Consider the following 23,141-nt stretch of genomic DNA (forward strand, 5'->3'; position numbering starts at 1 on the left):
CTCACATAGGTGTTTCTTTTGTCCATGTGGGAAAGGGCAGTATGGAGTGCGATTGAGATTGTGTCATCTATGGACCTGTTGGGTCGGTATGTGAATTGGAGTGGGTATAGGGTATCCGGGAGGATGCTGTTAATGTGAGCCATAACCAGCCTTTCAAAGCATTTCATGGCTACAAACGTGAGTGTATGGGTCAGTAGTCATTTAGGCAGGTTAACTTAGTGTTCTTGGGCACAGGGATGATGGTGGTCTGCTTGAAACATGTTGGTATTACAGACACAGACAGGGAAAGGTTGAAAATGTCAGTTAGTTCAACTTGCCAGTTGGTCAGCGCATGCTCGGAATACACATCCTGGTAATCCGTATGGCCCTGCAGCCTTGTGTATGTTGACCTGTTTAAAGGTCTTACTCACATCGGCTGCGGATAGCGTGATCACACAGTCGTCTGGAACAGCTGATGCTCTCATGTATGTGTTACTTCAGTGTTACTTGCCTCGAAGCGAGCATAGAAGTAATTTAGCTTGTCTGGCCAGCTCTTGGCTGTGCTTCACTTTGTAGTCTGTAATAGTTTGCAAGCCCTGCCACATCCGACGAGTGTCGGAGCCGGTGTAGTACAATTTGATCTTAGTCCTGTATTGGCGCTTTGCCTGTTTGATGGTTCATCGGAGGGCTTAGCGGGATTTCTTATAAACTTCCGGGTTAGAGTCCAGCTCCTTGAAAGCGGCAGCTCTACCCTTTAGCTCAGTGCGGATGTTGCCTGTAATCCATGGCTTCTGGTTGGGGTATGTACGTACAGTCACTATCGGGACGACGTCATCGATGCACTTATTGATGTAGTCAGTGACTAATGTGGTGTACTCCTCAATGCCGTCGGAGGAATTCCGGAACATATTCCACTCTGTGCTTGCAAAACAGTCCTGTAGCTTAGCATTTGCTTCATCTGACCACTTTTTTATTGACCGAGTCATTGGTGCTTCCTGCTTTAATTTTGTCTTGTAAGCAGGAATCATTAGGATAGAATTATTGTCAGATTTGCCAAATGGAGGGCGAGGGATAGCTTTGAACGCGTCTCTGTATGTGGACTAAAGGTGGTCTAGAGTTTTTTTCCCTCTGGTTGCACATTTAACATGCTGATAGAAATGAGGTAAAACGGATTTAAGTTTCCCTGAATTAACGTCCCCGGCCACTAGTAGCACCCCCTCAGGATGAGCGTTTTTCAAATCAAATCACATTTTATTGGTCACATACACATGGTTAGCAGATGTTAATGCGAGTGTAGAGAAATGCTTGTGCTCCTAGTTTCGACCGTGCAGTAATATCTAACAAGTAATCTAACAATTTCACAACAACTACCTTATACACACAAGTGTAAAGGAATGAATAAGAATATGTACATATAAATATATGGATGAGCGATGGCCGAACAGCATAAAAAAGATGCAGTAGATGGTATAGAGTACAGTATATACATATGAGATGAGTAATGTAGGGTATGTAAACACTATATAAAGTGGCATTGTTTAAGTGACTAGTGATACATGTATTACATACATACAATCATTAATTATTAAAGTGGCTAGAGATTGAGTCTGTATGTTGGCAGCAGCCACTCAATGTTAGTGATGGCTGACCTCTTATGGACCGCCTGTTCAAACACTGAAAGAAACACTGAAAGAAAAAAATGGAGTCGTCTCGTGCACGAGCGCCTCAGTGTCATTGTTCCCAGAAGGACCACTCACCAAAACCCCTGCTGTTTTGCGCCCAGAGACTGCAGAGCTATCATTCCACTTTCTGGCGCCTTCCTAGAGCCAATGAAAGCCTTAGAAAATGTCACGTTACAGCACAGAGGCTGTATTTTCGATAGAGAGGCTATAGAAGGACAAGAAATGGTCAGACAGGGCACTTCCGTATAGAATCTTCTCAGGTTTTGGCCTGCCATATGAGTTCTGTTATACTCACAGACACCATTCAAACAGTTTTAGAAACTTTAGAGTGTTTTCTATCCAAATCTACTAATTATATGCATATTCTAGTTTCTGGGCAGGAGTAATAACCAGATTAAATCAGGTACGTTTTTTATCCGGCCATGAAAATACTGCCCCCTATCCCAAACAGGTTAACAGTCTGATGGCCTTGAGATAGAGACTGAAAAACAGCTTCTCGGTCCCTGCTTTGATGCACCTGTACTAACCTCGCCTTCTGGATGATAGCGGGGTGAACAGGCAGTGGCTCGGGTGGTTGTTGTCCTTGATGATCTTTTTGGCCTTCCTGTGACATCGGGTGGTGTAGGTGTCCTGGAGGGCAGGTAGTTTGCCCCCGGTGATGCGTTGTGCAGACCTCACTACCCTCTGGAGAGCCTTACGGTTGTGTGCGGAGCAGTTGCCGTACCAGGCTGTGATACAGACGGCGCAATCGCAATCACACTGCACACTGCCCTAACCCATTTGGACAAGAGGAACACAATGGATCGGAATCACCTTCTCCACTACTGTCCCGTCGATGTGGATAGAGGGGTGCTCCCTCTGCTGTTTCCTAAAGTCCATGATCATCTCCTTTGTTTTGTTGACGTTGAGTGTGAGGTTATTTTCCTGACACCACACTCCGAGGGCTCTCACCTCCTCCTCACTGTAGGCCGTCTCGTCATTGTTGGTAATCAAGCCTACTACTGTAGTATCGTCTGCAAACTTGATGATGGGTGAACAGGGAGTACAGGAGAGGGCTGAGAACGCACCCTTGTGGGGCCCCAGTGTTGAGGATCAGTGGGGTGGAGATGTTGTTTCCTACCCTCACCACCTGGGGGCGGCCCGTCAGAAAGTCCAGGACCCAGTTGCACAGGGTGTGGTCGAGACCCAGGGTCTCGAGCTTAGTGACGATTTTGGAGGGTACTATGGTGTTAAATGCCTCGTTGTAATCGATGAACAGCATTCTTACATAGGTATTCCTCTTGTCCAAATGGGTTAGGGCAGTGTGCAGTGTGATTGCGATTGCGTCGTCTAGGGTGTCAAGTAGGGTGGAGGTGATATGATCCTTGACTAGTCTTTCAAAGCACTTCATAATGACGGAAGTGAGTGCACTGGGGCGATAATTGTTTATCTCAGCTACCTTAGCTTTCTTGGGAACAGGAACAATGGTGTCCCTCTTGAAGCATGTGGGAACAGCAGACTGGGATAGGGATTGATTGAATATGTTCGTAAACACACCAGCCAGCTGGTCTGCGCATGCTCTGAGGATGCGGCTAGGGATGCCGTCTGGGCCGGCAGCCTTGCGAGGGTTAACACGTTTAAATGTGTTTAGTTTGTCTGGGAGCAAGACATCGGTGTCCGCGACGGGGCTGGTTTTCTTTTTGTAATCCGTGATTGATTGTAGACCCTGCCACATACGTCTTGTGTCTGAGCTGTTGAATTGCGACTCTACTTTGTCTCTATACTGACGCTTAGCTTGTTTGATTGTCTTGCGGAGTAAATAGCTACACTCTTTGTATTCGGTCATGTTTCCGGTCACCTTGCCATGATTAAAAGCAGTGGTTTGCGCTTTCAGTTTTGCGCGAATGTTGCCATCAATCCACGGTTTCTGGTTGGGAAAGGTTTTAATAGTCACCGTGGGTACAACATCACCGATGCACTTGCAAATAAACTCGCTCACCGAATCAGCGTATACATCAATGTTGTTGTCTGATGCTATCCGGAACATATCCCAGTCCACGTGATTGAAGCAATCTTGAAGTGTGGAATCAGATTGGTCGGACCAGCGTTGATCTGACCTGAGCACGGGTGTTTCCTGTTTTCGTTTCTGTCTATAGGCTGGGAGCAACAAAATGGAGTAGTGGTCAGATCTGCTGAAAGGAGGGTGAGGGAAGGCTTTGGATGCGTCGCCAAAATTAGAGTAGCAATGATCCAGAATTTTGCCAGACCGGGTCGCGCATTCGATATGCTGATAAAATTTAGGGAGCCTTGTTTTCAGATTAGCCTTGTTAAAATCCCCAGCTACAATAAATGCAGCCTCAGGATATGTGGTTTCCAGTTTACATAGAGTCCAATGAAGTTCTTTCAGGCCCACCCTTCTTCTTACCAGAGAGATGTTTGTTTCTGTCGGCGCGATGCGTGAAGAAACCGAGTGGCTGTACCGACTCTGATAACGTATCCCGAGTGAGCCATGTTTCCGTGAAACAAATAATGTTACAATCTCTGATGTCTCTCTGGAAGGCAACCATTTCTCGAATTTTGTCTACCTTGTTGTCAAGAGACTGGACATTGGCGTGTAGTATACTCTGGAGCGGTGAGCGATGTGCCCGTCTACGGAGCCTGACCAGAAGACCGCTCTGTCTGCCCCTTCTGTGGCGCCATTGTTTTGGGTCGCCTACTGGGATCCGATTCATTGTCCTGGGTGGTGGTCCAAACAGAGGATCCGCTTCGGGAAAGCCATATTCCTGTTGGTAAGTTGACGTTGCTCTTATATCCAATAGTTTACATTACATTTACATTTACAATAGTTCCTCCCAGCTGTCCAATAGTTCCTTCCTCTTTGCTTATGGCCGTATACAGCTCATTGAGTGCGGTCATATTGCCAGCATCGGTTTGTGGTGGTAAATAGACAGCTATGAAGAATATAGATGAAAACTCTCTAGGTAGATAGTGGGTCTACAGCTTATCATGAGATACTCTACCTCAGGCGAGAAAAACCTAGAGACTTCCTTAGATATTGTGCACCAGCTGTTTATAAATATACATAGACCGCCACCCCTTGTCTTACCAGGGGCTGCTGTTCTATCCTGCCGATACAGTGTATAACCCGCCAGCTGTATGTTTTTCATGTCGTCGTTCAGCCACGACACTGTGAAACATAAGATATTCAAGTTTTTAATGTCCAGTTGGTAGGATATACATGTTTTTCGTTCGTACACTTTATTGTAAGCTTATTGTACGTTTGCCAATAGTACCGATGGCAAAGACAGATTAGCCATTCATCACCAGATCCTCACAAGGCACCCCGATCTCCTTCCGCGAAAGCTCCGTCTCTTTCTCCTGCAAATGACAGGCATGAGGGCCTGTTCGGGTGTCTGGAGTAAATCCCTCTCGTCTGACTCATTAAAGAAAGATTCTTTGTCCAATTCAAGGTGAGTAATCGCTGTTCTGATGTCCAGAATCTCTTTTCGGTCATAAGAGATGGTAGCAGCAACAGTATGTATAAAATAAGTTACAAACAATGCGAAAAAACAAAATAGCACGGTTGGTTAAGAGCCCATAAAACGGCTGCCATTCCCTCCTGCTGTCACGTCCTGGCCAGTATATAAGGTTAATTGTTTTGTAGTTTGGTCAGGGCGTGGCAGGGGGTATTTGTTTTATGTGGTTCGGGGTGGTGTGTTTTGTGTAAAGGGTGTTTGATTTAGTAATTCCGGGTTTTTGGTTTATGTTTAGTATTCTATGGTTAGTCTAGGTTGTGTGTTTCTATGTTTGGTTGATTGGGGTTGGGACTCTCAGTTGAAGGCAGGTGTTGTCTATCTGCCTTTGATTGAGAGTTCCATATATTAGGGTGTGTTTGTATGTGTGATTTGTGGGTGATTGTTCTGTGTTTCGCCTAGTGCCTTACCAGACTGTTTTTGTTGATCGTTCGTGTTTTTGTTATTTTGTATGTTCGTTTTGAAAGATAATTAAAAAGCAAGATGAGCATTCACGTACCTGCTGCGTTTTGGTCCTCATTCACCGACAACAACCGTGACAGAATCACCCACCACCAAAGGACCAAGCAGCAGAGGAAGGAGCAGACGGAGTTCGAGTTGGACTGGCGGGAGAAGTGGACTTGGGAGGAAGTTCTGGACGGGGCCGGACCTTGGCACCAGGCTGGGGATTATCGACGCCCGCAGTGGGAAATTGAGGCAGCCAAGGCAGAGAGGCGGTGGTACGAGGCCAAGTACGCGCTGAAGGAGAAGCACGAGAGGCACCCCCAAGAAAATTTTGGGGGGGCACACGGGTAGTTTGGCTAGGCGTAAGAAGAGCCGGAAGCCAGCTACTCGTGGTTATATGGAGGAGCGTATGGGGTGGAGAGCGCTATGTTTCGCTGAGGAGCGCACTATCTCACCCATACGCACGCACAGTCCGGTGCGCGTTATTCCAGCCCCTCGCAGGTGCCGTGCTAGAGCGGGCATCCAGCCTGGTAGGAGGATGCCTGTGCAGCGCATCTGGTCGCCGGTACGCCTCCGAGGACCAGGCTACCCAACTCCCGCTCTACGCACGGCTACCATCAGGCCCCTGCACAGCCCAGTCTGCCCTGTACGAGCACCCCGCTCGTACAGGGCTACTAGTTCCATCCAGCCAAGGCGGGTTGTGCAGGAGGTAAGATCTAGACCGGCTGTGCGCCTCCATAGCCCTGGGTTTCCAGCTCCTGTCTCTCGTGCGGACCCGGAAGTGCGTCAACCCAGTCCGACTCGTCCTGTTCCCGCTCCCCGCATTAGCCTGGAGGTGCGTGTACATAATCTGGTAAGCCCAGTACCAGCACCACGCACCAGGCTACAAGTGCGTCAACCCAGCCTCGCCAGTCAACAGTCTTCATCAGAGCTGCCCACCAGTCAACAGTCTTCATCAGAGCTGCCCGCCAGTCAACAGTCTTCATCAGAGCTGCCCGCCAGTCAACAGTCATCGTCAGAGCTGCCCGCCAGTCAACAGTCATCGTCAGAGCTGCCCGCCAGTCAACAGTCATCGTCAGAGCTGCCCGCCAGTCAACAGTCATCGTCAGAGCTGCCCGCCAGTCAACAGTCATCGTCAGAGCTGCCCGCCAGTCAACAGTCATCGTCAGAGCTGCCCGCCAGTCAACAGTCATCGTCAGAGCTGCCCGCCAGTCAACAGTCGTCAGAGCTGCCCGCCAGTCAACAGTCGTCAGAGCTGCCCGCCAGTCAACAGTCGCCAGAGAGGTCAGACTGCGCTGAACTGCCGGAGTGGCCAGACTGCGCTGAACTGCCGGAGTGGCCAGACTGCGCTGAACTGCCGGAGTGGCCAGACTGCGCTGAACTGCCGGAGTGGCCAGACTGCGCTGAACTGCCGGAGTGGCCAGACTGCGCTGAACTGCCGGAGTGGCCAGACTGCGCTGAACTGCCGGAGTGGCCAGACTGCGCTGAACTGCCGGAGTGGCCAGACTGCGCTGAACTGCCGGAGTGGCCAGACTGCGCTGAACTGCCGGAGTGGCCAGACTGCGCTGAACTGCCGGAGTGGCCAGACTGCGCTGAACTGCCGGAGTGGCCAGACTGCCCTGAACTGCCGGAGTGGCCAGACTGCCCTGAACTGCCGGAGTGGCCAGACTGCCCTGAACTGCCGGAGTGGCCAGACTGCCCTGAACTGCCGGAGTGGCCAGACTGCCCAGACTGTCCCGAATTGCCAGACTGCCCAGACTGTCCCGAATTGCCAGACTGCCCAGACTGTCCCGAATTGCCAGACTGCCCAGACTGTCCCGAATTGCCAGACTGCCCAGACTGTCCCGAATTGCCAGACTGCCCAGACTGTCCCGAATTGCCAGACTGCCCAGACTGTCCCGAATTGCCAGACTGCCCAGACTGTCCCGAATGCCAGACTGCCCAGACTGTCCCGAATTGCCAGACTGCCCAGACTGTCCCGAATTGCCAGACTGCCCAGACTGTCCCGAATTGCCAGACTGCCCAGACTGTCCCGAATTGCCAGACTGCCCAGACTGTCCCGAATTGCCAGACTGCCCAGACTGTCCCGAATTGCCAGACTGCCCAGACTCTCCCGAATTGCCAGACTGCCCCGACTGCCCCCGGGCGATGCCAGAGTGGCCCGACAGCCTGGAACGGCCGGAGCCAGAGCCACCTCCAGAAATAGGTGGGTTGGGGAGGGGGTGTAGCACAGTGCCGTCGTTGACGGCAGCCACCCCTCCCTTCCCTCCCTTTAGAAAAGGGGACTTTTTGTTGGTGTTGCTTGGGATTATTTTTTTGTTAAGGTGCTTCTGGGGTAGCACCTTTGAGGGGGGGTACTGTCACGTCCTGGCCAGTATATAAGGTTAATTGTTTTGTAGTTTGGTCAGGGCGTGGCAGGGGGTATTTGTTTTATGTGGTTCGGGGTGGTGTGTTTTGTGTAAAGGGTGTTTGATTTAGTAATTCCGGGTTTTTGGTTTATGTTTAGTATTCTATGGTTAGTCTAGGTTGTGTGTTTCTATGTTTGGTTGATTGGGGTTGGGACTCTCAGTTGAAGGCAGGTGTTGTCTATCTGCCTTTGATTGAGAGTTCCATATATTAGGGTGTGTTTGTATGTGTGATTTGTGGGTGATTGTTCTGTGTTTCGCCTTGTGCCTTACCAGACTGTTTTTGTTGATCGTTCGTGTTTTTGTTATTTTGTATGTTCGTTTTGAAAGATAATTAAAAAGCAAGATGAGCATTCACGTACCTGCTGCGTTTTGGTCCTCATTCACCGACAACAACCGTGACACCTGCGCCATTATTCTATATATACGCTGTCGTCTGTAGTGATTGTTATCTGTGGAGTTAACCGTACTGATAAATGCATAGATCAGAATAATTTGACACAACAGATGATAAATGAAAATAATGATGTTGAACCACCAAATCTGAAAGATAAATTGTATGGGGATGGCAGGTATTGTGGGGGAGGATCTGAAAGTTCAGAATTTCAAAAAAAAATGTAATACATGTGGATTAACATGCTATTTCAATGATAATACATTCCGTTATGCAGCATAATGATTTATTTGTATTATTTGGGGGGGAGGAAGATGCAAAAACTTTGTAATGGCCAATTGGAAAACCCATTGTCACTAAACGTAGTGTTACAAATCTCAGGAATATGTGGGACAAGAATAAGGGAAACATTTATACATTCTACTACTAGTGACAACAACGTGAAATTTAACAAAATGGTACAAACAGAGAATGTAAATGAGGCTTGGGTACAAAACCTATTGCCTGTGGAGAGTTTAAATGATGGAATGTCAACTGATAAGAGAACCCTCAGACTGCCAACTTAATATGCAAAATATACACACTTTTGAGGATAAAGAACCTGCTTCTGATCTACATCCTGATGCATCCAAGAGTTCATATGATGGAGTGTCAGTGGTGCAGCCCAAACAAATCTCAGACACCCAAGATATTGGGAATGAATACTATCACTTAGAGCACTGTTTCCCCAACTCCATCCTGGGGACCCCATAGGGTGCATGTTTTGGTTTTTGCCCTAGGACTATACAGCTGATTAAAATAATCAAAGCTTAATGATGAGTTTATTATTTGAATCAGCTGTATAGTGCTAGAGCAACAAAAACACAAAAACGTGCACCTCTTGGGGTCCCCAGGACCGACTTTGGGAAACACTGACTTAGAGACAGAAAGTTGTGGTCGAGGTTTATCAGATGAAGAAATCGTAAGCTCTATGAAAAATGAATCAGATGAGCAGCATGTAACTGGAGAGGTTGACATTGAAATAAGCCAGGATACACTGGAGTGTGTTTTGTCAGATTAGGCTCATTTTGAGGAGTTCAGGCTTACCACCAAATAATAGTGTGTTAGTGTGTTCACATTGACTTGTGACTAATGGGAGAGGGTCCATTCAGAGAGAAATGGTAGGTATTTTAAAAGTTAATTTGGGTAGGCCTATTTGCACAGCTGAGAAGCATGGTCCAGAAAAGTTGGATCCTCAGCCTCTGCCTTTTAAAAAAACAGTAGCAGTTGTGGTGTGCTTGTTCTCTAACGCAGTCTTATGAGAGGGCAATGTGAATACATGAGTGATTGGAGAGGAAATTATTTAAGTGATAGAAGTTAAGATTTTAAACTTGAATGATAGAGCAGACTGATGAAATTAAGCTATATGTTTAATAATGAAATAAAATGTAAATATAAATGTTGCATGTTGCGTTTATGTTTTTGTTCAGTATATATTCCACAGACCCTAGTGAGTAATCCCAACCATACTTTTACTTCTGCACAAATAATCGTTTTTCCTGTACAGCTACTGTATATTTGTACCATATAGTGTCCAGGCACCCAATTTTAAGCTGTTTGACCACAGTAAAAGGTCAGCAACACTCCGTATTATTCAAAGCCCAATGAAATGAAACCATCTATACATTCTACAGACCCTACTGAGTATTCCCTACAATACTTTTACTGCGGCACCCAGAATAGTTTTTGCTCTTTAAGTGTGGAGGTGGGGTAATTGAAGTTGAAGATTCCTGGTGTTTGTGACGCCTGTTGTTTGGTGCGACGCAGACCCAGCTGAGAGCGTGGTGAAACAGAGGTGACACAATCTTTCTTTACCTGACAAAGTAATGTTAGGACATATGAGTTATGCTATTAGAGCTTTGTGCCGAATCCACTGCAGTGTTATAGGTCACATTTATGGGCATATCACAGCAGAGTGTCGGAGGGAGATTGAAAGATGTGGGAAGTGTACAGGAGGACATGGGACAGAGGAATGTGTAGTTTTGGTGGGAAAAGTGTGTCAACTGTAGGGGTGCCTATGTTGCTGGGGATTGGCGGTGTCCGGTGTTAGAGAGGGTGGTTGAGGTGGTCAAGGTCAGAGTACTGCAGAAGGTGTCGTATGCTGAGGATGTGAAGAAAGTAGAGGAGAGTGGATCAAGGGTGAGGGATTCTGAGAGGATCCCTGTGAATAGTAGATCTGTGCCAGAACAGAGGAATAGGCCAATGAGTGATATATGTTTCAGTAAGGTTGGCTTCTTGGCATTCATAGCCATGGTCGGGTAGGTTACTTTCTAAATTTAATCCAATACTAGTTTACCTGTCCAGAATTGTCATCAGTAACGTAATTTTTGGGTTACCCAAACTCAGTAATGTAATCTGATTAAATTATGTTACATATACAGTAGATTACTTTCCCCTTAAGAGGCATTAGCAGAAGACAAAAATGTATGTTACCAATTGAACGACATCTATTGCAGAATAAATCAATGTTAAAGTTTACATAGCTGGCCATATATGGATATTAAATTTAACTTTATGGGTTGGTTCTGTAGGCTTCTTCTAACCCATCGCTTTCTACTACATATAATAATACGATGAAACTATATATTTACATTAAAAACCAAATTCTATCAGAATTCAAGTCATTCCAATAAATGTTATACCCCTTGATCTTCAAGAATCGGACTTGGAAATATGGAAGAATAGATTAGCCAAATTGTTTTACCTGAGGATGACCTCAAAACTAAAGACTTATTACTCTGTTGTTTATGATTTTGTTGTCATGCAGGACTGGTTGGGCTTGTTGATTTGAGTTGAAAAATAAATGATGTGCTCATGGAATGGAATGCCTTGAGCACTACTGAAAAGTGCAATTTACATATGAAAAATGAATGCCATTTGCTATAGGCCTATTGATACATTGAGAAAGGGGAACCACAACGTGTAATGGATCTATACTATAGTTCAGTTGGGAGCGGTAAGGCAACCTATTGGATGCTAACCGCCGTTAAACCCCACCGAAGAAGAATAAGACACTCTTTGACCCCCACACAAAAACGTATTACTTGGTGGCGAAACAACGCCACCTGCTGTGCTGAAGGGAGACACATTTTCCGCCAAGTTGGGCCTTTTTCTTCCTCTCTGCTGACGAGACGCGGGTGAACGACGCTATGCCTGCCGTAGTTATAATGGATGAAAATTATGATAAACTTTTAGAGCAGTGCCAAACACAGGAACTTGAGGTAGTTATATCCAAGTATGTCATCAAACGTGTGGAATTTGACGCTTTAAATGTGTCTATTCGCAAAGAGAATCTCTGGTCTGTGTGTTTTAACTTAGCTAGCTGTGCTAACTAGCTAGCCATCCAAACACACTGACGTTAGCGAACACAACATAGCTAGCTAACTAGATCATAACATTCAATTGGGCACAGCTAACGCTGCATTTAACGTGCGAGAAAGTAGCTAACTACCCTTATCTACGTCAGTTAACTAGGTAGCAAGCACAGCATATATAGCTAGGTCATAACATTACATTGAACACAGCATTTAACTGCGATTTGCTATGTAGCAGGAGGAAAGTAGCTAGCTATTCACACATTCAAATATCACATTGTGTTGAGCATTTAAATTTTGCGGCACAGGTTGCAACTGGATGTTTTTCCTTAGCTAGGTTTTTACAATTTGTGCGTAAAGTAATATTCGCAGACCGTTAAGGTTGTTTTAATATACAGTAAAAGGTTTCCTGGATGGGTCATTTCGGCCAGGTCGTGCAGCTATCTATATAGCCACGTTATTAAATGGACATCTTCAGTCATGAGGGTACAACGTTTGGAACTTCATGACCGTCATTAGCCAAGTATCCATCCAACAGAAGATGGCGGTACAATTTTATGAATGTCAACAAACAATGTTATTTCGACATGGTGGGACATTTTGTCCCTGAAATTAATTATGCAGGAAATATGGTTGGAATAATCATATCGAAGTAAACTTGGAGTCACGCGATATGTTATGTGGTCCTCCCACTACGATTTGGGAACACGTGCAGTTTATTAAGACTACAGAGTAAATACGTTTTGAACCTGATGTACCGCTAATAAATATCGATGGTCTTATTCTGGTGACATGATGAATGATGCTTGGCTGCCTTTTGACAAATATAATCAATCTCGCTATTATCTATAATAGTCTCATTTAGGCTAGCCTACCCGCACTGTCTCTGCGAACTGTTAGCTCGAGCTCACATCCCTAGACCGGAGTGGGCACATTTGCTATTTAACGCAACATGTCTACTTACAAAACCATCAGTAGAATTGAAAATGTGATGGAAATGCTTTGAACTTTTGATTTTAATTCGGTACATGTCATTTTTTAAATATATATATTTAAACTTAATATTCATTTCCAGCACCACCTCAACATTATGTGAAAATCGCCCCTTTTTTGTTGAAAAAATATTGCGGAAGATACGTGATTCCTATGACATCATCGGTGTGCATCATGTGATTTTAACCAATTATGAGTAGGCATTGCCTACTCGTTGTCTACTATTGGTTGTCATTTGAAACACTTATCTTCCTCAGTCTCTAATATGAAGTTGAACAGGGGTGATATTTCCTTTAGTGCACATAAAAGGCACCTTTTTGCTTATAACGTTACATCAATACTCTTTATCAGCAACATGTGAGTTTGATGGAAAAACCATGGGTGGGAAAATTGGCCGATTTTAGAATATTCGCATGATAATCTGTCATAAATTGGATGGAAACCTAGCTATTGGCTAGACATTGACTAATTGTTTGTTTTATCGCCAGGCTCCAGGTGGCATTGCAACCCCTCAAGTGTATGCCCAGCTGTTGGCGCTCTATCTACTGCACAATGACATGTAAGTCAGGTTTTCTATAGGCCTAGCCCTTCTAAAGAAAATGTTTTCTGACCATTACATGCTGACCAGAACGGTCGTGTGCGCGAGCGTCGCAAAATACATTTAGAAATCCATGTTATTCAATCATTGCACCGGCACTGCTTGCGCGCACCAACGAGCGTCTGCGATGCCAAGGGCTAAAATAGAACTCCTATTTCTGACGCAGATCGTGCTGCAAGTCCTGCCTCTCTCATCTCCTCATTGGTTTATAGAAGCAGGTACCCACGTGCCATCTCCTCATTGGTTATACCCACGTGGGTGATTGAAAGATTAACTGTTTTGCCAGTTGTGGTAATACTATGAAAGTGTAGATGCCGATCACCATATAAGTTCAAAGATGAAAAAGCCTGGAAGGAGGAGAGATGACTAGAAACGATTCGGTTGGCCGTTTTATGTGTGGATTAATTGTCGGAGTAGAGGACCTTGTGCATTTCAGGTAAAATAACAACTCAATGTTTATATCCCGGGACAAATTACATATGTACATACATACATACATACATACAGCCTGGCGAAGCATTACGTACGTACGTACAGTGGGGAGAACAAGTATTTGATACACTGCCGATTTTGCAGGTTTTCCTACTTAGAAAGCATTTAGAGGTCTGTAATTTTTATCATAGGTACACTTCAACTGTGAGAGATGGAATCTAAAACAAAAATCCAGAAAATCACATTGTATTATTTTTAAGTAATTAATTTGCTTTTTATTGCATGACATAAGTATTTGATACATCAGAAAAGCAGAACTTAATATTTGGTACAGAATCCTTTGTTTGCAATTACAGAGATCATACGAAACGTGTAGTTGTTGACCAGGTTTGCACACACTGCAGCAGGGATTTTGGCCCACTCCTCCATACAGACCTTCTCCAGATCCTTCAGGTTTCGGGGCTGTCGCTGGGCAATACATACATGTATGTATGTATGTATGTATGTATGTATGTATGTATGTATGTATGTATGTACGTACGTACAGTGGGGGGGAAAGTATTTGATCCCCTGCTGATTTTGTACGTTTGCCCACTTACAAAGAAATGATCAGTCTATAATTTTAATAGTAGGTTTATTTGAACAGTGAGAGACAGAATAACAACAAAAAATCCAGAAAAACGCATGTCAAAAATGTTATAAACTGATTTGCATTTTAATGAGGGAAATAAGTATTTGACCCCTCTGCAAAACATGACTTAGTACTTGGTGGCAAAACTTTTGTTGGCAATCACAGAGGTCAGACGTTTCTTGTAGTTGGCCACCAGGTTTGCAAACATCTCAGGAGGGATTTTGTCCCACTCCTCTTTGCAGATCTTCTCCAAGTAATTAAGGTTTCGAGGCTGACATTTGGCAACTCGAACCTTCAGCTCCCTCCACAGATTTTCTATGGGATTAAGGTCTGGAGACTGGCTAGGCCACTCCAGGACCTTAACCTCTATGGGCTACTCAACAGCCAGTGTAATCCCGTGGCGCGTTATTCAAATACCAAAAAAATGCAAAAACTTCAATTTTTCAAACATATGACTATTTTACACCATTTTAAAGACAAGACTCTCGTTAATCTAACCACACTGTCCGATTTCAAAAAGGCTTTACAACGAAAGCAAAACATTAGATTGTCAGCAGAGTACCCAGCCAGAAATAATCAGACACCCATTTTTCAAGCTAGCATATAATGTCACATAAACCCAAACCACAGCTAAATGTAGCACTAACCTTTGATGATCTTCATCAGATGACAACCCTAGGACATTATGTTATACAATACATGCATGTTTTGTTCAATCAAGTTCATATTTATATCAAAAACCAGCTTTTTACATTAGCATGTGACTAGCATTCCCACCGAACACTGCCGGTGAATTTACTAAATTACTCACGATAAACGTTCACAAAAAGCATAACAATTATTTTAAGAATTATAGATACAGAACTCCTCTATGCACTCGATATGTCCGATTTTAAAATAGCTTTTCGGTGAAAGCACATTTTGCAATATTCTCAGTAGATAGCCCGGCATCACAGGGCTAGCTATTTAGACACCCAGCAAGTTTAGCACTCACCAAAGTCAGATTTACTATAAGAAAAATGTTATTACCTTTGCTGTCTTCATCAGAATGCACTCCCAGGACTTCTACTTCAATAACAAATTTTGGTTTGGTCCCAAATAATCCATTGTTATATCCAAATAGCGGCGTTTTGTTCGTGCGTTCAAGACACTATCCGAAAGGGTAAATAAGGGTGACGAGCATGGCGCAATTTGTGACAAAAAAATTGTAAATATTCCATTTCCGTACTTCGAAGCATGTCAACCGCTGTTTAAAATCAATTTTTATGCCATTTTTCTCATAAAAAAGCGATAATATTCCGACCGGGAATCTGCGTGTAGGTAAACAGACGAAAGAAAATAAAGCATGGGGTCGACTCGGGCCCGCGCCTAAGCCCATAGTACTCTGATCGGCTACTTGCCAAAAGCGATAATGTGTTTCAGCCAGAGGCTGCCTCGATATCGTTCAGCTTTTTCCCGGGCTCTGAGAGCCTATGGGAGCCGTAGGAAGTGTCACGTTATAGCAAAGATCCTCAGTCTTCAATAAAAAGAGCCAAGATGAAACACAACTTGTCAGACAGGCCACTTCCTGCATGGAATCTTCTCAGGTTTTGGCCTGCCATATGAGTTCTGTTATACTCACAGACACCATTCAAACAGTTTTAGAAACTTTAGGGTGTTTTCTATCCAAAGCCAATAATTATATGCATATTCTAGTTACTGGGCAGGAGTAGTAACCAGATTAAATCGGGTACGTTTTTTATCCGGCCGTGTCAATACTGCCCCCTAGCCCTAACAGGTTAATGTGCTTCTTCTTGAGCCACTCCTTTGTTGCCTTGGCCGTGTGTTTTGGGTCATTGTCATGCTGGAATACCCATCCACGACCCATTTCCAATGCCCTGGCAAAGGGAAGGAGGTTCTCACCAAAGACTTGACGGTACATGGCCCCATCCATCGTCCCTTTGATGCGGTGAAGTTGTCCTGTCCCCTTAGCAGAAATACACCCCCAAAGCATAATGTTTCCACCTCCATGTTTGACGGTGGAGATGGTGTTCTTGGGGTCATAGGCAGCATTCCTCCCCCTCCAAACACAGCGAGTTGAGTTGATGTCAAAGAGCTCCATTTTGGTCTCATCTGACTACAACATTTTCACCAGTTGTCCTCTGAGTCATTCAGATGTTCATTGGCAAACTTCAGACGGGCATGTATATGTATTCTTGAGCAGGGGGACCTTGCGGGCGCTGCAGGATTTCAGTCCTTCACTGCGTAGTGTGTTACTAATTGTTTTCTTGGTGACTATGGTCCCAGCTGCCTTAAGATCATTGACATGATCCTCCCGTGTAGTTCTGGGCTGATTCCTCACCGTTCTCATGATCATTGCAACTCCACGAGGTGAGATATTGCATGGAGCCCCAGGCCGAGGGATATTGACAGTTCTTTTGTGTTTCTTCCATTTGCGAATAATCGCACCAACTGTTGTCACCTTCTCACCAAGCTGCTTGGTGATGGTCTTGTAGCCCATTCCAGCCTTGTGTAGGTCTACAATCTTGTCCCTGACATCCTTGGAGAGCTCTTTGGTCTTGGCCATGGTGGAGAGTTTGGAATCTGATTGATTGCTTCTGTGGACAGGTGTCTATTTTACAGGTAACAAACTGAGATTAGGAGCACTCCCTTTAAGTGTGCTCCTAATCTCAGCTCGTTACCTGTGTAAAAGACACCTGGGAGGCAGAAATCTTTCTGATTGAGACGGGGTCAAATACTTATTTCCCTCATTAAAATGCAAATGAATTTATATCATTTTTGACATTCGATTTTCTTGATATTTTTGTTGTTATTCTGTCTCTCACTGTTCAAATGAACCTACCATTAAAATTATAGACTGATCCTTTCTTTGTCAGTGGGCAAACGTACAAAATCAGCAGGGGATCAAATACTTTTTCCCCCCACTGTATGTACAGTTGAAGTCGGAAGTTTACATGCACCTTAGCCAAATACATTTAATCTCAGTTTTTCACAATTCCTGACATCGTAATAAAAATTCCCTGTCTTAGGTCAGTTAGGATCACCACTTTTTTTTAAGAATGTGAAATGTCAGAATAATATTAGAGTGATTTATTTCAGCTTTTATTTCATTCATCACATTCCAAGTGGGTCAGAAGTTTACATACTCAATTTATTTGGTAGCATTGCCTTTTGTCCATTTTACATTAACCCACACTTTAGCTTGACCTGAAATCACTTTGTCAAAATTAGAAACGTGTAATATCTGAAAATGTAGCTAGCTATGTTATTTTCAGATATTACACGTTTCTAATTTTGACAAAGTGATTTCAGGTCAAGCTAAAGTGTACTGTTAGCTAGCTAGCTAACGTTAGCTGGCTGGCTTCCTAGTGGACATTATTATTATTATTAGTTTCCCAGAGCTGTTTGCTTTTCTCGTTAGCTAGCTAACATTGAACCTGGTTGGTTAGCTCCCAGCACTGGCATTGTTGGCACTTTGTTCAATTTTGCTTAACCTCTTGGGGCTATGTGGGACGCTAGCGTGCCACCCGTGGTGCACCCTATCAACAGCAGGTGCATTTCAAGAGCGGCAAATTTGAAACCAAATAAATGTCAAAATTCAAATTTTTCAAACATACAACTATCTTACACCCTTTGAAAGATAAACATCTCCTTAATCTAACCACGTTGTCCGATTTCAAAAAGGTTTTACGGCGAAAGCATAAAGTTAGATTATGTTAGGAGAGTACATTGACAATAGCTGTGTGTAATGTTTTGTCAATTCAAAGACGGGCGTCACCAAAACCATAAAACCAGCTAAAATGATGCACTAACCTTTGACAATCTCCATCAGATGACACTCCTAGGACATTATGTTAGACAATGCATGCGTTTTTAGTTCTATCAAGTTCATATTTATATCCAAAAACAGCGTTTTACTATGGCGTTGATGTTCAGGAAATCGATTCCCTTCAATAACCGGCAGTCAAGTCAGCACCACAAATTAAATAATTAAAATTAGAAAACATTGGTAAAATATTATATTGTCATTTAAAGAATTATAGATTTACATCTCTTGAACGCAATCGACTTGCCAGATTTAAAAATAACCTTACTGGGAAATCACACTTTGCAATAATCTGAGCACTGCGCCCAGAAAAATACGCTTTGCGAGACAGACAAACGGCCATGTTGGAGAGATCTAAAATCGAAAATACTATGTAAATAATCCATTACCTTTGATTCTCTTCATCAGATGTCACTTCCAGGAATCCCAGGTCCATAACGAATGTAGTTTTGTTCAAAAAAGCTCATCATTTATGTCCAAAAAGCTCCGTGTTGTTAGCACATGATCTAAGCCCGCCGGACTTCACTTCATGAACGAGGGGAAAAAATATATTTACGTTCGTTCAAACATGTCAAACGTTGTATAGCATAAATCATTAGTGCCTTTTTAACCAGAACATGAATAATATTCAAGGTGGACGAATGCATTCTCTTTTAAAACGTATTGGAACGAGGGTACCCAACATGAACTCGCGCGCCAGAGTCTAATCGGCCATCACCGTTCCAAGGCTCTTGTTCGGTCAGATCTCATAGTAGAAGACTCAAAACACTTTGTAAAGGCTGGTGACATCTAGTGGAAGCAATAGGAAGTGCCAAAACATTAATCAGCCCCTGTGTGTTTCAATGGCATAGGCTTAAAGGTAATTCAACACATCAGGTATCCACTTCCTGTCAGAAAATGTCTCAGGGTTTTGCCTGCCAAATGAGTTCTGTTATACTCACAGACACCATTCAAACAGTTTTAGAAACTTTAGGGTGTTTTCTATCCATATATAATACGTATATGCATATTCTAGTTACTGGGTAGGATTAGTAACCAGATTAAATCGGGTACGTTTTTTTATCCAGCCGTGAAAATACTGCCCCCTAGCCCCAACAGGTTAACTAGCTAACCTTAGCTAACTGGCTCATTAGCTAATGTTACGTGTGTACAACACCCGTTGTATACATCATGATTTATGCGTCTCCGTCAGGATTGTCATACCACGGTTGCCCTTAGTTTGAAGACGTAATCCGCAGACAGGTGGGTCTCCGTCTCTTTAGCTATCATACTCTAATTCCACTGATTTCAAAACTTGATCCTTCAGAAGGTGGCGGGCACACTTATGAAGCTCCACTATACAATATGTATTTTTTAAAAGCCGCGTTCGACAGGATTACCAACACAGACTGACGAGCTCAAATAGACAGAAGCCTTCAATATGGCAGACCAATCCAAACTCTTCTCTCGGCATGTCCAGCCTACTCATTATCTCAGCCAATCATGGCTAGTGGGAAGGTTGCTTGCTTTTTCTGTGGCTTAACCAATAAGGCTCATTATTTAACAATTTTATTTCTCTTTACAAATGTATTTATTTTTATTTGACCTTTTATTTAACTATGCAAGGCAGTTAAGAACTTATTATACTTCTTATTTTCAATGACGGCCTAGGAACAGTGGGTTAACTGCCTTGTTCAGGGGCAGAACGACAGATTGTTACCTTGTCAGCTTGGGGATTCGACCTTGCAGTTACTAGTCCAACGCTCTAACCACTAGGCTACCTGCCGTCCATGGCATACAAGTTTGTTATTAAGGCACATGAAAGTTCACATCTTCGAGAAAGCATTTCTGCCAAAAAAAACGCATTTTGATTAGAAATATTTTTACAGTCAAATGGCTCTCCTGGGAAGTTGTGACTTGTGACATACGCCTTATTTCCTGAATCGGGTCAGATATGCAGGTATACGCCCTATAACCACTTAGTTTTCAGTGTTCATTGCCTATACTCACTTCTTAATCCCTTCAGTTGTGTAGTGGAGGTATCCAATTTGTTAATTATGTAGTACAATAGAGAAATCATGCACAAAGTAGCCTACACAATCACAAATCATGTGAAGTTTTTTCACATGCGCACAGCACACATTGTAGACTGGTTGTCGCATGGCGCAGCTCACGGAAGAATGACATCTGTAGCCGGTAAGTGGGAAAGACGTTTCAAACTTATGGACATCACTTCATCATAGTGGATTCGGCTATTTCAGCCACACCAGTTGCGGTCAGGTGTATTAAGCACAAAGCCATGCAATCTCCATTGACAAACATTGGCAGTAGAATGGCCTTACTGAAGAGCTCAGTGTCTTTCAATGTGGCTTCATCATTGGATGCCACCTTTCCAACAAGTCAATTCATCAAATTTCTACCCTGCTAGAGCTTCCCCGGTCAACTGTAAGTGCTGTTATTGAAGTGGAAACTAGGAGTAACAACGGCTCAGTCGCGAAGTGGTAGGCCACACAAGCTCACAGGACCGCTGTGTGCTTAGCGCATAACAATCATCTGTCCTCAATTGCAACACTCACTACCGCGTTCCAAACTGCCTCTGGAAGCAATGTCAGCACAAGGACTGTTAGTCCGGAGCTTCATGAAATTGGTTCCATGGCCGAACAGCTGCGCCCAAGCCTTAGATCACCATGCGCAATGCGAGGAGTCTGTTGGTGTGGTGTAAAGCTCGCTGGCATTGGACTCTGGAGCATTGGAAACGCGTTCTCTGGTGAGGTTAATCTCACTTCACCATCTGGCAGTCCGACGGACGAGTCTGGGTTTGGCGGATGCCAGGAGAACGCTACCTGCCCCAATTGATAGTGTCAACTGTAAAATTTGGTGAAGGAGGAATAATGGTCTGGGGCTGTTTTTCATGGTTTGCAGTAGGCCCTTAGTTTCAGTGAATGCTCCAGCATACAATGACATTCTAGACGATTCTGTGCTTCCAACTTTATGGCAACAGTTTGGGGAAGGCCCTTTCCTGTTTCAGCATGACAATGCCGCCGTGCACAAAGCGAGGTCCATACAGAAATGGTTTGTTAAGATTTGTGTGGAAGAACTTGACTGGCCTTCACATAGCCCTGACCTCAATTCCATCTAACACCTTTGGAATGAATTTGAACGCCGACTGCAAGCCAGGTCTCCGTGCCCGACCTCACTAATGCTCTTGTGGCTTAATGGAAGTCCCACAGCAATTTTCCATCTAGTGGAAAGCCTTCCCAGAAGAGTGGAGACTGTTATAGCATTAAAGGGGGGACTAACTCCATATTAATGCCCTGGATTTTGGAATGTGATGTTTGATGATCAGGTGTCCACATACTTTTGGTTATGTAGTGTATCTACCAATAATAAATGCTAACCAAGGCAACAATGGGTATGCAAATCAGGTATTGAAAAAGTTTGGTCCTTAGTCTATTTACGATGCTCAATTCAGTCATCATGCGCCGTTTGCATGAACATTTCTAAAGGTTTTCCCTAAAAACCTTCCAATTAAATGTTGACTGCAATAAGCCAGGTCCAAATCATAATACAAAAACACAACCATTAGGCTAAGGCAGTTCCCAATCGAAATGTACAACTATTAGTTCCCATTGCAAAAAAAAACAGTTAATGTTTCACACAAAGGTAAGCTAAAGTTTAAATGCAACAATGTTTCACACACAAGTTATTTTCAATGGCTAACAGCATGCGAGCTGCAATAAAAGAAGTTCCACTCACCATATGATGATCATTTCAAATGTATCAATTTTCAAGGATAACTTTCAACAAGAAGTTAACAAATTAGCAACAACATCCTATTCGATAACACCTGCTGCTGCAAACTAGCCTGCAACAACAGCTAGCTAACTAGACTGTGGGAAACGTACTGCGCACTATTGCTCAGTGACTTGTTGATCTTTTGAAGGCAGTTTCCATATGTTTTTGTAAAAATGGTTCCACCCATGTTTAAAGTCAATGTAGTTGGTTGATTCCACTGTCACTCCAAAATGTTGCCCTAATACAGTTGAATGGCAGATGCCTTCTGTGAAGCTTCTGATTGCCTAGCCAATGGCTGACTGAGCAAGCAGAGACCACCAAAGAAAAATCCTGATTGGATATTTTTTTTTCTCTGAAGTGTTAACCCTTTCCTTTCTAACAAAAACTGAAGATATTAAATGAGAACATCATTGAAAATAATACGAATAATTGTATAATTTTATAAATCCTTAGCCTTTCTCTGAAAGTGTAGGAGGCCCTCATTGTTCCCCACTGTTTGGGTTAGTAATCATTTGTAGAGTGGCTCTATTTGCCCTCAGCATGCATTTTGTTTCACCTTTCTGAATGTCTAAAGACAAATTCTAAAATATGAACACACAAATACAGGACATTTTGAACTCCTATGGTGACGATTTGACAGTTACAGTCATGGTCTTGAATTGGACTCATTTTTCTGGTCTTTTTATTTTATTTAACCTTTTTAGCTCGGCAGGTCAGTTAAGAACAAATTGTTATTTACAATGACGGCCTAATAAGGCAAAATTCGTACTGTGGGGATGGGGAATGGGAATTTTTTATTTATATATAAATAAATAAATAAATATAGGACAAAACGCACTTCACGACCAGATAGTCAACACTACATAAAAAGAGAATCGGTCTGGGACTTCTCGTCCCCCTCCTTGACTCGGTTCGCTCCGGTCTTGATATTGAATCGGTCTCGCTTTAGGTGGTCTTGAACACAACACTGCTCATAAGTGGATCAAAGTTGAAGTGAAGTGCTAATATTTAGTCAGCTTTACAGATATTGAATATTCTGTTTTATTATGAGGCATTCTGCACCGCCATCTTCAGCATTCCGCACCGCCATCTTCAGGCCGCCATCTTCCCAGTTTACC

At 43.6% G+C, this 23,141-nt stretch overlaps 1 protein-coding gene across 1 annotated transcript in view; it reads left to right on the top strand.

Annotated features, from left to right (window-relative positions):
• The first annotated feature begins 11,587 nt into the window (after positions 1-11,587).
• The window catches only part of csn8 (COP9 signalosome complex subunit 8), a 35,075-nt gene continuing 23,521 nt past the window's right edge, over positions 11,588-23,141 (top strand). Inside the window, 2 exon segments of the mRNA NM_001146406.1 lie at positions 11,588-11,676; positions 13,251-13,321. Coding sequence (NP_001139878.1) covers positions 11,605-11,676; positions 13,251-13,321 — 143 coding nt within the window. The 5' untranslated portion in view covers positions 11,588-11,604.

This window comes from Salmo salar, chromosome ssa25 (assembly GCF_905237065.1).
Source record: "Salmo salar chromosome ssa25, Ssal_v3.1, whole genome shotgun sequence".
Classification (NCBI taxonomy): Eukaryota; Metazoa; Chordata; class Actinopteri; order Salmoniformes; family Salmonidae; genus Salmo; species Salmo salar.